This window comes from Pygoscelis adeliae, unplaced genomic scaffold (assembly GCF_000699105.1).
Source record: "Pygoscelis adeliae isolate BGI_AS28 unplaced genomic scaffold, ASM69910v1 Scaffold113, whole genome shotgun sequence".
In the NCBI taxonomy this organism is placed as follows: Eukaryota; Metazoa; Chordata; class Aves; order Sphenisciformes; family Spheniscidae; genus Pygoscelis; species Pygoscelis adeliae.
Genome location: NW_008825108.1, coordinates 7,450,452 through 7,465,331, shown reverse-complemented (window position 1 = coordinate 7,465,331; position 14,880 = coordinate 7,450,452). Strand labels below are relative to the sequence as shown.

The 14,880-nt window shown below is 40.9% G+C and overlaps 1 protein-coding gene across 1 annotated transcript; it reads right to left on the bottom strand.

The window, feature by feature from the left end:
• Window positions 1-12,757: 12,757 nt before the first annotated feature.
• IL22 (interleukin 22) lies at window positions 12,758-14,880 on the bottom strand. The gene is made up of 5 exons (XM_009327565.1): window positions 14,677-14,880; window positions 13,812-13,877; window positions 13,572-13,715; window positions 13,287-13,352; window positions 12,758-12,871 (listed from the first exon to the last, which is right to left on the bottom strand). Exons 1-5 carry the CDS (start codon window positions 14,878-14,880, stop codon window positions 12,758-12,760), a joined length of 594 nt encoding a protein of 197 aa, XP_009325840.1.

Below are 14,880 nucleotides of genomic sequence, written 5' to 3'. Positions count from 1 at the left end.
GTTTATTTTATTTCCTGTTAGTATAACTAGAAATTAGTCGTGTACTTCCTATAAACGTTACTCGTATTTGCTTAGCTACCTCTAATGTTATGCTGTCTCTTAAGACTATTCTCTACTATTTCTATTGTTCCTTTATCCTGTTTAATTCACTTTGGTCTTCTGAAAAATAATAGGTCTACATGAAGAGCTGCAGCATTTGCACTCAGAAATGTGATTTGATGAGTAACAATTAAGTCTAGTGAGATTTTCCAAAAACTGAGGGTGACAATACTACTATAGGACATAAAAAATTGAGATATCTTAGTGCCTCTGTTGGAGAGAGAAGTTTGGAGCAGAGCAGCTCCTAGCATCCAAAAGTGATTCTGCTATTTTCTGAACATGGTTGTAATGAACATAGGCACATAGGTAAGCACAAAATAACTACCAGTGTTTAAACACTGTTTCTTGTGACCTTCGATTATTATAATAGGAAACTTTGGAGCTGCTATAGATTTTGTACAATTACTGAACAACTATGAGCCAATTTTTCAGACACGGGTACCTAGATTACCCATGCAAGCTCAGCACATAGGCACCCAATGATTCACTGCCATCACTTTCAGTAGTCATAAAAGGCAGAATAGCATGAACAGATGGTACTAGCAACTCCTGCTTAAATATTGTACATACACTGCTCTGATTAGGAAAAAACCCTACATAACTGAAATTGGAACAGTGTAAAGAAAGCTAAAAACATTGGATGCCTGGGATTGGATGTCAGTCTGGTGCCTTTCTCATCCCTAACTACGAAATCACTGCACTTGTTCCCATGACACACCCACACTACGTGGTGCCTGTCTGGGTACTCCTCAACTGCCTTTGTTGAGGAGCAACAAAGGTTGACGTTGGAAGGGACCTCTGGAGGTCATCTTGTCCAACCCTTCTACTCAAGCAGGGCCACCTAGAGCCAGTTGCCCAGGGTTGTGTCCAGTGCGGTTTTGAATATCTCCAAAGATGGGACCCCACAACCTCTCTGGGCAACCTGTGCCAACATCTGGTCACCCTCACAGTAAAAAACTCTCTCACTGTGTTCAGATGGAATTTCATGCATTTTAATTTGTGCCTATTGCCTCTTATCCTGTCACTGGGCACTACTGAGAGGAGCCTGGCTCTCCTCTTTACTCCCCCCCCCTCAGATATTTTTACACATTGATAAGATCTCCCTGACCCTTCTCTTCTCCAGGCTGAACAGTCCCAACTGTCACTGCCTCTCCTCAGATGAAAGATACTCCAGTCCCTTAATTATCTCTGTGGCCCTCCACCAGTGCCATATATCCACCACACTCAGAATTTTTTCACTCTATGCCTTAGACAAACTTCATAAAAATTTTAAGGCATTAAGTAAAGCAGAAATCAGACTCAAACCTAGATGAAGAAGACAAACCAAACAAAAAAAAACCAAAACCAAACCAAACCCAATTACATTTCCTCTGGGCATTTGCATCTCTCTGCACTTTATGAGTAACATCTTTTGAGTAAGCCACAAATGTGAATTCCTATAAAATATACTGTTAATCTCCTCTCATCTTCAAGAAATGGCACAGACTGGTTCAAGTGGTGGATCTCCCTGTGCTACTGGCCTGGTTCTGTGTTTTCATTTGGTGACAGATGGCTGACGATTGTCTGTCAAGCTAGTTTTACTTCAGCCATCTGATAGGAAGGTCTCAGCACATTCAGTTTATTCAGAGACAGATTACAGAGTGTACTCAGGGTCCAGTTTGAAATCACCAAGGTACTAAAACTAAAATTTTCCCTCTGTGCACAGAAAATAGACAAGAGTTTAAGTTTTCAAAGCAATAGTAATTTTTATGGCCAACGATTAGCTATCTTGAAAGAATGCTCTGCACTCCCTGAATATCTTCAAATGTCTCCAGCTGTGTAATTAAAATTAGTAATCATTTCATGGCTAGACAAGGAGCTGAATTTGACATAAAACCTTTATGTATACAGCCTTTACCAGTCACAGTCTTGTAGTCTGATGGGTAGACCACTATTTGAGAAAAAAGAAAGCGATATGAAACAGTGTTTGAGCATATTCACATCATTCCCATCAACCAGTCAAGTGATCTCACTTAACGACAGTGATTCAGTCCCCAAACTCTTTAGAAAACATTGGTCTGCTACCACCAAACTCACACTGGGAAATGCCTGTACAGCGGTATTACTGCAGAGTGTACAGATGTGCTCAGCAATAACAGACAGCTCAGCTTGCCCACGTAGGCAGGCAGCTATTCCAAACTCTTCGTTTTGTCTTGTGACATAGAGGAGTGTTCCAGAGTCTGTGACCTGCTTTCTTCTGTAATTTCATCATGGCTTTATAAAAAGGTTGCACTAAAGTTATGAAAGGAAAAAGCAAACCGGATGGAAACATGGGCCCGGTTCTGGGGGAGGAGGATGCCCGCAGCTGCTAGGCTGGTAGAAGTGGGTCACTTTGCATGGCACCACTCTTATACTGAAAAGTTTCTCTCTCCTTCTACCTTTGTGCACCGTTTTTCAGTTTTCTTTCTCCCCCTGAGTTTTTTTACCCTTCTTGCTCGCTCCTCTTTTCAAATTTAATTTTTAAAGATTTTTCCCCTCTGTTTTCTTAACCCAGGGCATCTTGGCAATGCCAACACAGGGCGCCTGTACAGCTCTATGAGTAACGTCTGCTGGGAGCTGGGCTAGAAGATTGTGAAGCTGCAGAAACTACAGCGTCCATCTCGGAAAGATTTCTTGGTGTTGGAAAAAGAAAATTTTTTAAGACATGAATTGAGCAGACCGCTCAGAGGTGGCTGTGTCACTGATGTAAAGTCCTGTGAGAAACAAATTTTGAAATGTAATTTAAAATAGTAATGAAATAGAATTTCTGGACAATATTCAGAAACTACAGTGATAAGTTAGGATATACAGAGGTGTAAGTGACCTAACCAGATGCTGGTGAACGATACTGGCATTGAATCTTTCGCTGGCATGGCCACGTTAACAGAAGGCAGCAAAACAAACTACATTAAGAAAAATTATTATAGTTGATCTTTATTGGCAAGAATAGTCTTTTATTTAAAAAAGAAAAAAACTGTGTAGGAAATGTTTGCTTGCAGTGTATTTCCATAGTTGGACTGACTGCCGCAGAATGGCTGCGACCTTCACTCTCCAACGGTCCCGCCAGAGAATAAAAGCGAGGGAAGCAACAGCGCAGTAGGCAACAAGAGGATGTTCCAGAGCGTTTTTCCATTGGAGGTGCCATTCTCCCTCTAGTGAACTCAAACCTATTGGTAATAAAGGTGCTTCCCTCACTTGTGTTTCCCTTGGAAGTAGTCCTCAAGCCCTGAGAAGTCTGTGACCTTCAGTCAGAGATTGCTGCCATGGTGCCATCTCCCAGATTCCATTCAGCAACCCCTTCATGAGTCCGGACTTCTCCACTTCCCACCATGTATCTGCCTTCTTTGTGAAGTGGTGCTTTCAATGAATTGCATCAGAAGGGGCATTTTTCGTGGAAAATTTACTTATTTAATTATCAGATATGATCACATCTGGCACTTTTTTGCTAGAGAAGATATAGGAGCTGAATAATAAACTACTCATGAGAGGTTCATTTTCCAAAGCATGTGAAATCCTGTGGCACAGGCCACATAAATGAGGACTAGAGAAGTACCTGAGGGTGGTGTCAAAACTGGGTTTCTTGTTGGCAGTATTTATAAAAAAAGAGATTGTATTGTAAAGACTCCTAAAAGTTATAGAAAAATAAAATATCACAAAATATAAGTAGCACTTAGAGAGAAAGAACAGATGCCACATGTCAAAATATGCATTCAGATTTTTCACTTCAGATCAGGGAAATTTTGAGGGTTTTTTCCAATTAAAACAATGGGGAAACTTTGTGTTACCATCTGAAATATAGCATTGCTTGTTGCAATGAATATAATTAAATCTAATTCAGCAGATATTAATGATGATAGTGGTTAGATCTAGAAACCAAGGAGATAATAATTAAGTTCGCATTTCCTATATTATCTGTAATTTATTTTAGAAATTTAGGAAAAAGTAAAATACTGGTTATATCTGACTTTGGATAGCTTGCTTGTCTGAAGTTTCACTCTTCAGCCTATTTTTAGGCTTTACTCTTTACTTAGTCTGTAGCACAATATGTAAAAGCATGCACAATGTTTTAAATTATGGAAGAGATGTTTTAACAAACACCTTCTTTAAGAGCTTCTTAAACAAATCAGAAATATTCCATCTCTTAATATTTGTAGATTTAGTAAAGTTTTGAGGGAATCCTTATGTGCAAAATTACAAATAGAGACCTGAGCATTGACTTTACAACTCCCATACATCAGATTAATTTTGTAACTGTGACAGAAGTTTAAATCATCTAATATGCCTGTAGGAGTGAAGTGAAACTAATTAGAAAGTTGTTGATGTTCTCCATATGAAAATAGCTACTTTTCATTTTTTAAAACATAGACCCATAGTTTCCAGTGAACAACCAATGAAAGCTTTTTTGTTGTTGTTGTTTTTTACAATTTAATATCAGTACTGGGCTTTCCAATTTTTAGGTTTCCATGAGAAAATCAACACTTATGTAGAAAACCAGCAAAAACATTAATTTCTTCACAAAACCCATTTTCTACCAGCAGGGGAAAAAAAATCCAATGCAAAAAGGCTTCCAGTCTTAATCAAAGCTTCAGAGCTACCATTTGCTACAAAAGAAGGGAAAAAAAATTCCTTTGCCATCATTCTTCTGATTAGTTGTATTTGTTACCTCAGCAGAAAGAGGTTAAATCTATATCCCTCTGTATGGGCTGGGAAAATCACGTGGCAGCCTTGATTTTAATGACTTTTTCCCGTCTCTAATAAAAACTTTCAGTACTTGTACCCATTTGGGAAGATGCTTTTATCAGTCTCACTGCAAACTTTAGTGAATTTTGACCCAATACCAGACACCAAATAAGATCTTCACAGGTTGTCAAATGCTTCTTCACATTTCCAGGTTTAGATTAGATTATTTGAAAGCAAATTTTTCCACACGAGAATTCCTTTCCATGGGAAGGAGCATTTTTCTAGCAGATTTCCCTTCATTCAGCTTAGCTGTTCCATAAAAATCAGATTTCTTGCCTTGATATTCAGCCAAGCTGTTTCAAAACTTGCAGGCAAGCCCTGAAAAGTATCCCAGGTCTGAAATGTTTGCCTAAACCTCTGAACATACTGAGGTTTATTTTTACTAATCTGTCACTTCTGAAAAACAAGCATTTTATTTATCACATTTGCCTGTAACCACACAGCAAAGAACAGGAGATAATTTATCAATCTGCAACCTCTCTCTTATCTCGGTTCTGATAATGAGGTTACGGCATAAACCTAACCCTCCCAGCCAAAACTTCATACTGCAGCTCTAAGAAATTCTCTGTTTTACTTTTCAGAAGTGTAGAAAAGATGAGTTGCTCCCTTCTTCCTATTTTCAGAGAAACCTCACATGTTCGTCTCACCTAAAACACATTTCATTATTATTTATTCACTTCCAGTGTCACTGGGTCGCCAACATAAACTGAAGTTCATAACTGCAAGTAGTGTAAAAAGTACCAATGGAAAACAGTTAAGAAATGAAAAACGAAATCTAAATTTACATTCTTACTGCCAAAAGGTTTCCAAAGTAAAATGGTATAAACAAAGCTGCTTGTTTCTGGTTCTTTCTCTTGCCAGTAGCTTGACCCATGAGCAACATAACAACCTGAAGTCCATGCCTGGGATTTGTCACGCCCAACCATAGACCACTGGAGGCTGGATGTCTGAGTCTGTGCTCATCACCCGGGGCTGATGGAGGGGACCGGGCCCTCAGAGGACACCTCCCCTCATCTGCCTAACATCCTTGCTGCTGACGGAGCTAGAGACAGGCTCTGCAGGGACTTGTGGGCAGCACCTCAGAATTTGCCAGCTAGTTTTCTGGCACCAAAGCTAGGGCAGATGACTCATACAAGGCTATTATCAAAATGAGGAAAATTTGTGGTGTTTTACCGATTTGCAGGATCAGAGTCTTGGTCACTGACTTGTTTTGTGTTCCCAGTCACTGCCCAGAAGTCCTTGTCATGTAACTGAATCATTGATAGTTTAAAAATGAGAGCACAAAGCCAAGGTTGAGCAGCTCCCTGTTTTGAAGGCTTCAACCTCACATGTCAAGTTAAAATAGACATTTCATGTGCAAGTAACTGTCTTGCATTTTCTGAGACACACATGGGTCCCGTCAAACCAAGATGCTTTCCTGAACTTAATGAAACCTCTGTTACATGCAGGAACAATGATCACTGTGTTGAAGTTGACAAGTTAATGCCTACAAAATATCATATTTTTTGCCAAATGCTATGCTTGACAAACAAGTATTCTCCATTTTTGAGTTACCAGAGTAAAAATGAGCATCAGAGTTGATAAACCCTAAATCTGGGTTTATCTACCTAAAATCCCAGTTACCTTTTTTTTTTTTTTTGGTGATAAAATACGAAAAAAAAGAGAATCTGAATTTTCTTCTGCTGTTCAAGACTGGCAGGAGTCACACTATAAAGGATAACTACTAAAGGAGAAAGGTTGGTCAAACCAGAAATTTTGGAGACATATTTGCTAAGAAGTATTAACCTAAGACAAAACCTGGATAGTTTTAGACCAACAACAAAAAAAAAAAGTCATTGCAATGACAAGCAGTGTCTAATCTTTGTTTTGGAACTTCTGCTTCCCAAATAAGTGTCAATACATTGGACTTTCTGGAACAAGCCTTTCACCGGAGCAGTCCAATTCCTCACTTCCATCTTAACATCTGTGTTGAAATCTTTCATCTTTTCTTTGTGATATAGTTAACTCGATACATGCACATATTACAAGCTTGATCTTAGACACTTTGAAGTCAATAAGAGTTTTCTTTCTATCTTCTGTGGAGCAGGACTAGATACATGATGAGCTAATCCATTGGGGAGCCCTTATACATCAAGGCCTAATGCAAAAGACAAATCAGAAAGTCAGTCTTCACGGTTGCACAGCTTTCAGACTTTACCACAGATAACATGATTGCCCCATTCCTTTCACAGTTTAATGAACATCATCACCACTCCTTAAATGTCCTGTAGGAGTTGGAAGCGACCCTCTTTTGGAAAACTATAGGACAACATAAACTTTAAATCAGTGCAATTTTGCAGGTTTTGGAAAACAATTCTATTTTGCATTCAGTCATTTGAAACTAGGACTACAATTTCCATTGAAGAACATTACTGGTTCTTGCAGAAACAGCCATACCACAGTTTCAAGTCAGCTAGTCAAAGACACGTTTTTCAGTCTGTTTTTTCAAAATATTTCAATTCACATTGCCCTGAGCAAAACAGAAAATGTTTTTAGTTTAGAAGATTTGCCCTTTCTCTTTATTCAATCCTAGAGAAGAAAAATGGCCTGATCTTGGAAATATTTAATGCTGTGCCTTAATCCTTCATACTCAAAAAATGTATATATTTGGGTCTTGTGAGTTAATTTGCTGAAGATAAATGGACAGTTCTTCTCAAAATAATTTGGTTTTATTTCTCCTTAGAGGAGGAAAGATGTAGGAATATCTTATTTTCTAAACCATTCATCAGTGAATTCCAGATTAAATTATAGTAATTGATATCTGTGAATTTGGCCAGGGATTTGGAATTTAAAGGTTAAACAGAGAGAGTGATTTCCTAGACTTCAGAAGAAATCTTTTCACTTACATAGTTGTTTAACACTTTTGCTAGTGGTGAAGTTCATATAGTTCATCTGATAAGGTCTGCAGCTACGTGTTAACCAAGAAAAAGGTGTCAAAAATGGATATGTGTTAAGAAGCGTGTGTAGCCCCAGAAATGCCATCAGCCTTAGCATAGTTTGTAATTTGTAACTTACCTCACCCAAATAAGACTTCCTAACAAATTCTTGAACAGTATAGAATCCTGGTCTGGATCCCCTGAGAGGCTGCATTACTTTCCATCCTAAATATGTTATTTTATGTAACATCTCACTGGCTAGTGGACAGCCAGAAATACTCTGGGTCCCACAGAACTGCATTGTAGGTTTTCCTTCTTTCCATGGTCATTACCTTCTTCCTGGCAGCATCATTCATAAGCATGAGATTGACTGTAATGTCTCTGCCAATCCTGCTTCACATTAGCTGGCCAGTTCTGCTCCAGATTACACCAATTTTACAAACATCCCTTGGGTACTGATGATGGCTGTGAGTGAAAAGATTATCAGGCATTTACTGTTGTTCAATGCAGTCCATACCTTCTTCAAAGCAGCTAATTGTGCTTTAAAGCACAGGCTGACATAATCACATGCCGCTGGTTTACCATCAGGATTGCTCCGGCTCTTTGCATTGTCTAGAGTATACTTCCAGCAGCAAATTGGAAATATCAACCCTCTGTTATTCTAGGTCACTTAAGGAGTATATATTCAGACATTGACTATGTAAATCTCATAACTGAGTAACACTCCACACAATGTATTTAAGAGACGTTTCTTAAACTGTCACTTACTCAGCAGGATGTGGAAAATTCTATTCATGCTTTGGGTTCCTCTGTCTTCACAATATGAAGTTTCAGACGTAGTTTAAATGTTTTATAATTATCTTTGTAGCAAAAAAAAGTGCCTGTTCTGGTCACCTTATGTAAGCGAAGGGGAGGAAGAGCTAACAAAACACAAATTTGGCAGTAGGCAGCTCTGACGATTTTTGCTCGGGAAGAGGTCGTCCAGCCTCTACAATGGAGGTGTCCTCAATGAAGGATATGGAGCAGGTGCCTCCCCTAACAGTGCTAGGTCGAGGACCTCTGGGAATTGCAAATAGTCCATGAGTTGGAGGCAGGGTGAGGAAAGGAAAATAGGGCAACGGAAATTAGAATTGCGTGAACAACAGAGTTTCTCTTTGGTGACCCAACCGAAAAATTAAACCAAAAAAAATTCATTTTGGGTCAGCCCAAAGCACTTGTCCAACTCAAAATGAAACAGCTCATTTTGCTTTCAAATCTCTTTTCAACCTTTGAAAGAAAATGTACATAAAATTCTAAACCAAAACACTATTTTGATGCATAAAACTGAAATATTTTATTTAGAAAATGTCAGAATGAAACATTTCAGCATGATTTTCCTTTTTTGAGCTGTAACTGTTGACTGAATTGGAACCCAGCTTGCCTGTCTGAAACTACATCTTTATTTTCTTTTGGTCAGTAATTGTCCCAGGCATTTCCCCTGGTTGTAAGGGAAACCTCCTCTGACTTCTACTTCCTTTGTCTGTTCAAAACTGACCATCACCCACCATCCTTCACACACCCACAAGTCACATATGCCCTGCAAGAAAACCTGTGAAGGAAATACTGCAAAATTTGCTGTGTGGCATTTCCAGGGCTCCAGCTCATGATGTTTCCATGGTAGAGTCTTTCAGCTAGTGGTTTTCAGGGTTGGAGAAGTTAATGAACAGTTGACTTCATTTTTACATTTTTGTGGACAAATGGGTTTTCGTCTGGGTTTAGCCCTAGTGTGGAAAGCTTGAGAGATTGATTTGACATTTCTGGGTAGGGCAGCTCAACAAGGACAATGTGGAAGAAGCCTAAAGGAAGTAGAAGAAGGAAATAAGTTAATTTTCCGCTTTTGAAGAGATTATATGAATGAGGAACAGCATGTCTGGTTCATGGTCTAGTCTCTATTTATAATCAAGGAAGAAAACAGGTACTTTTAGGGCAAAGTTATGTTATCCTGTCCAAAGGCACAATCTTTATAAACCTCTAATGTAGATGAGATGAATGAGACCTGGATAATTCCTATCACCCGCCATTGACTATAAAGGGAGCCTCGTGTAGCTTGGGGATAGGCTGTGTCTGTCAAAGGTCAGCGAGATGAACTCCCCATTTGGTGCTTAACTTCCCTCCCTTTGCTGTCAGCCATCGCAAGTTCACGTGATAAGAGAAAGGAAGTTGGCCAACAGCTCTTGACAACATCATTGCTTATCCCACAAGAAAGAAAATAAATATCCTACTGAATATAGCAAAAGGTTAAACTCCTAACACTGTAATGTGGTACCAAATCCTGGCTGGCTGTCACTGTTGGGTCACTTCTGCCTTGACTGTGAACAGGCATCTAATTCATATGTTGTGAGATGCAAATGAGATTGTGGAGCAAAGTAAACCATGTTGATTGCATCTAGTTTGACAGGTAACAGGCATCCATCACCCAGATGGATCGTGGTTTAACCCCAGTTGGCAACTGAGCACCACGCAGCCGCTCGCTCACCCCCCCACCAGTGGGATGGGGGAGAGAATCGGAAGGGTAAAAGTGAGAAAACTCGTGGGTTGAGATAAAAACAGTTTAATAGGTAGAGCAACAGTCACGCACGCAAGCAAAGCAAAACAAAGGAATTAATTCACTACTTCCCATGGGCAGGCAGGTGTTCAGCCGTTTCCAGGAAAGCAGGGCTCCCTCACGCGTAACGGTGACTTGGGAAGACAAACACCACCACTCCAAACATTCCCCCCTTCCTTCGTCTTCCCCCAGCTTTTATACTGAGCATGATGTCACATGGTATGGAATGTCACATGGTATGGGATATCCCATTGGCCAGTTGGGGTCAGCTGTCCTGGCTGTGCCCCCTCCCAGCTTCTTGTGTTCCTCCAGCCTTCTCAGTTGGTAGAGCATGGGAAGTTGGAAAGTCCTTGACTAGTATAAACACTACCTAGCAACAACTGAAAACATCAATGTGTTATCAACATTGTTCTCACCCTAAATCCAAAACACAGCACTGTACCAGCTACTAGGAAGGAAATTAACTCTATCCCTGCTGAAACCAGGACAGTATGCCAGTCTAGTATGTGAGTTCCCACAAGAAGGTGTTATAATTTCAGTTCACATAAACCTTGTTCAAATTAGGTATGGATGAACACTTTTATCTCAAAATCGCTCTGGTTCAGGAGCAACATGGGATAGTTTAATCCCACTTCAGTGCCGTCTAGCTTCAACAGCTGATGTAAGACATGTTGAGACTAACTATTTTTGGGCTAACTTTAATTTCTCTTTGAATTTAATTGATGAAGCTACCAAGGTAGATCAAGGTAGATTTCCTGCCAACATTTTTCCCATATTACAGTATCTATTCATGGGTTGTCTTCTAGATATCTTTTTAGCAAGATTTTTTCATATGAATGTCCCTGATATGCTGTGTTTGCAAAACTTCACCCTCCCTCACCTGCACTGCCACCCTGAGTCTTTTATTTGAGGACATACTTTTTTTTCCCAGATGTGGACAGGATGCCTGTTGCCCTGATAAAGAAATGGCAAAGCCTTGCTCAAGAAGTCTTCACCAGTTGCTGACAATCCACTATTATATATTTCCTCTGGCTTTCTCACTATTTGGATGCTTTTCACCCCCTTAACCTTGGTCCAGCCACCAATGTCCCTGGCTGAACCAGAGCAACTCTTCTGTCTTTGCCCAGGGGACATTGCTGAAGGATCCGATAATGACGGATTAAACTGCTCTTCAGTGACTTTGTTTTTTTTCTGTCTGGGAGCTTGCATTGAGAGTAGGCACCAAGCACTTCTCTTCTGAAGTGCTCTCAAATCCCTGATGCTGCAGAGTGCCATTTGTGCTCAGCGTGCCTATGGGGCAGTGAGAACACAGCGCTCTGAGTTTTCGGTTAGCAACTGCTGCCTGACTGCTTGTCTCCATCTCATCTCACCCAGGGGGACAGTTTGGGACTTTTCACCAGCAGCTATTCAAGACGGGATCTTGTCTATGGGCGTACCGAGGCAGAATCAATGAACCAAACCAATGACTCTCAGGAGCGATGCTATTTTTCCTACCACCCCCCACAAGAAAGGCTGAACCACACACTCCCTGCTAAGCCCTGGCCTGTGATAAGTTGAAATTTCAGCCTTATGGTGAAGAAGCATGTCCCCAGACCAAGCTTGCATCCTTTCTGGATACAAGATTACAGCCACTGGCCCAGCAGCCCCACAGGCACAATATGTGTCATCTCCCTTGCGTTTGAATAAAAGAGAAAAACTCTGTAAATGGTAATGTTTGAGGACCAAAATATTTATTATAATAAATTAAACAGTAAGCATTTATAAAACAATCCATTTTCATATAAATATCACACAGCATTTTTAATTTCGTCGTTCACTTAAAAGCCTCTAGTACAGCTTCATAAATACATTTCCTTGGAGATTTTTCAATTAATCTGTATAAATAAAAGTACTGTATAATTATTACTTTAAAATAAGTTACCATTAAATATGAATGACAAAAATAATTTCTGAAGTAGTCTGAAATACCAACTTTTCAGGTAAAGGTCAGAAGGGGGCAACATATGCAAGTGAGATTTCCAAGTAAAAGGCTCAGAACATCCTGGCTACATATCACTGCCTACCTTGACCAAAGCTGATTCACAGGTGTCCAATCTCAGCCTATAAAATACAAAAGCAGCTGCCTTATTCCAGTGGAGATGAGGAGGACAGGAGTGTGCCTTTGAAAATATTTAATGCCCTGTTTTGAAATGGAGCTGCAAACACTGTCCTGGAGTTTTCATTTTCAAAGAAGGCAGCAATATGCTTCCTGTCTGTGCCCACCTAGTTTGCTATTTTTTGGCACAGGTAAAAAATATACTGCATTGGGGGGGAGGGGGAGGGAGGTCCGCAATAGTTAATCAATTTGAGTTACAGCAAGAGTTTTTCAGAGACATCTCCTCAAGCCTGATCTGAAACTCTTTCAGTTTTTCTTCTTGTTCCATCCCTTCTTTGGGGCATCAGTACAAGCATTTTCTATGTAGTCAAACAGTAAATCCAGTTCTCCAATGGCTTTAGTCTTTCCATTCTCTCCCAACTAGAAAAGAGCAAAATGTAAGTTTTACATCTCATTATTTCTCAGAAAATTGAAATTAGGCTTGTCACAGAAACTGAACCGAGAATTTACTCTCCTTATTCTCTCAAATAGTTCTATTAGAGTCATTATACCATAAGATATAAACTAGCTCATTCAAATCCAGTCTAGCATATACAGCTACCTGCAACCTGACTTCTGAAGGACAATTTTAAATTACCATAACACATGCAGAGAGTTAACAGGACAAGTGAAGGAGGGCTGGGATTGGAAACATCACTAATCCCCTCTTTAATGCCCCTGCAGGCTTCACCTTCTAACTAATCTCCAGAGTTTGTTTCATAATTAGGTCAGCCTTAATCCAACTCAATGACTGGGGTTTGGAACTGCCCTTTTTAAATGTTGGGAAAAAATGTACCTGTTTCATTTTGCTCTTCATTTCTTCCAGGTTCTTTTCAATGTGGTCTCTGAGTCCTGAGGATTTCTAAAAAAAAGAAAACATCCAGACATAACATTGGCATCTGTATGCAACAATGTGCTTTTTTTTTTTTCTTTTTCACACCTTACTATCAACCTTGAGTTCGATATTTTTGATCTGAGGCTTCCTTTCATATCACTGCCTTTTGCCGCTGTTTGCAGCATTCTGAGATTCAGGAGCAGCGACAAGAGTCATGAGAAGGGAAAGAAACCCAACTCTACTCACACATCTGCTCAGCTCCGAGTTCAGGGATGCCAAGAACTGTGCCACCTCCTCAACATACGGGTACTGGTCCTTGGCCTCGGTGAGGAGGACATCTTTCACTACAATCTCCACGATCCTCTTCATCATGTAGCAGTGGTTGTTTTCCTATGTATGCAAGTAGGAGGTCACGTTAAATCATGGCAAGAGATCAACAAGTGCTGCAGAAGGATGCAAAGAGCAGCATCCTGGTGTAAGACTTACCTTGACGTTAACATAGAGCTGCTGCCCAATGAGCCTGTTGTCCGTGTCCTGGTCCGAGACCCTGGCCTGAGAAGGAAAAAAGGAAATGTCAGGTGGGGATGGGAACCTTACCCAAAAATCAGTAATAAACCCTAAGGTTTTCATCAGTAATAGTGCAGGTGAAATGAGAGAATGGACACCATAGACAGCCTGTTACAGGTAGGTAAGCTTGGACATTGTGTCTGTTTCTCCCCTTAATTGGGTGAGACTCAAGGTCAGTATCACTGGAAAATAAATAAGCAGAAGTCTGAATTCCTGTCCCCCTCTTAAATGTCAGATGTCATAGTGGTTATGATGACTAAACCAGATGCCGCAGGTGGCCGACCTCATGGCAGCCCACAGCGCTGCTGGGAGGTGCTGCAGCGCTTGATGGTGTACACCAGAGGGGACCCACCCATGGTAAAATCAGCCAGGAAACCTGCCCAAGCAGAGCACTGTAAGATGCCTGAGAAGCTGCCTGGCCGTGGCTGGAGTCACGGGCAGGCCCAGCTCCAAACGGACTGGGTAAACAGAGAAATTTAAGCTCATGTTTCACAATTGTCCCAGTCTAGCAGCAGCCGCTTGAGAGAAGGAGCTGTGCTGTGCCAGGGGTTGCCTTTCCCTTGGGGAGCAGGAAGAGGAGAGGCAGCAGCTTCCCCCAGCTACGCAACCAGCGGGCAACAGACCCACTCCACATGCCCAAGCTCTGCCTTACTGCAAATGCATGTTTTTTCTGGAGAAAGGCATGCATAAGAAAGAGAGGGGAAGGCCGAAGGCAAGAAGCCAGGGCACTGGCAGAGGAGGAGGTCCTCAGATCCCGCCATGAAGGACACATGGGTTACTGTACCATTTTAGCCAAGGTATAGGTGCGATTCCTGATGTAGGGCTGCTGGAAGTTGATCTTCCTGAGCTTGCAGGCATGATGGGCGGTAGAAGCCAATCCTGCCCCTTTCGGAGGCAGAGGGCTGGTGAGAAGAAGAGGGAGACAGCAGCAGCAGCAGAAGACAACCCATCCTGAGAAGCTCTTGGTCAAGGTTTGCAGGGAGGTCAT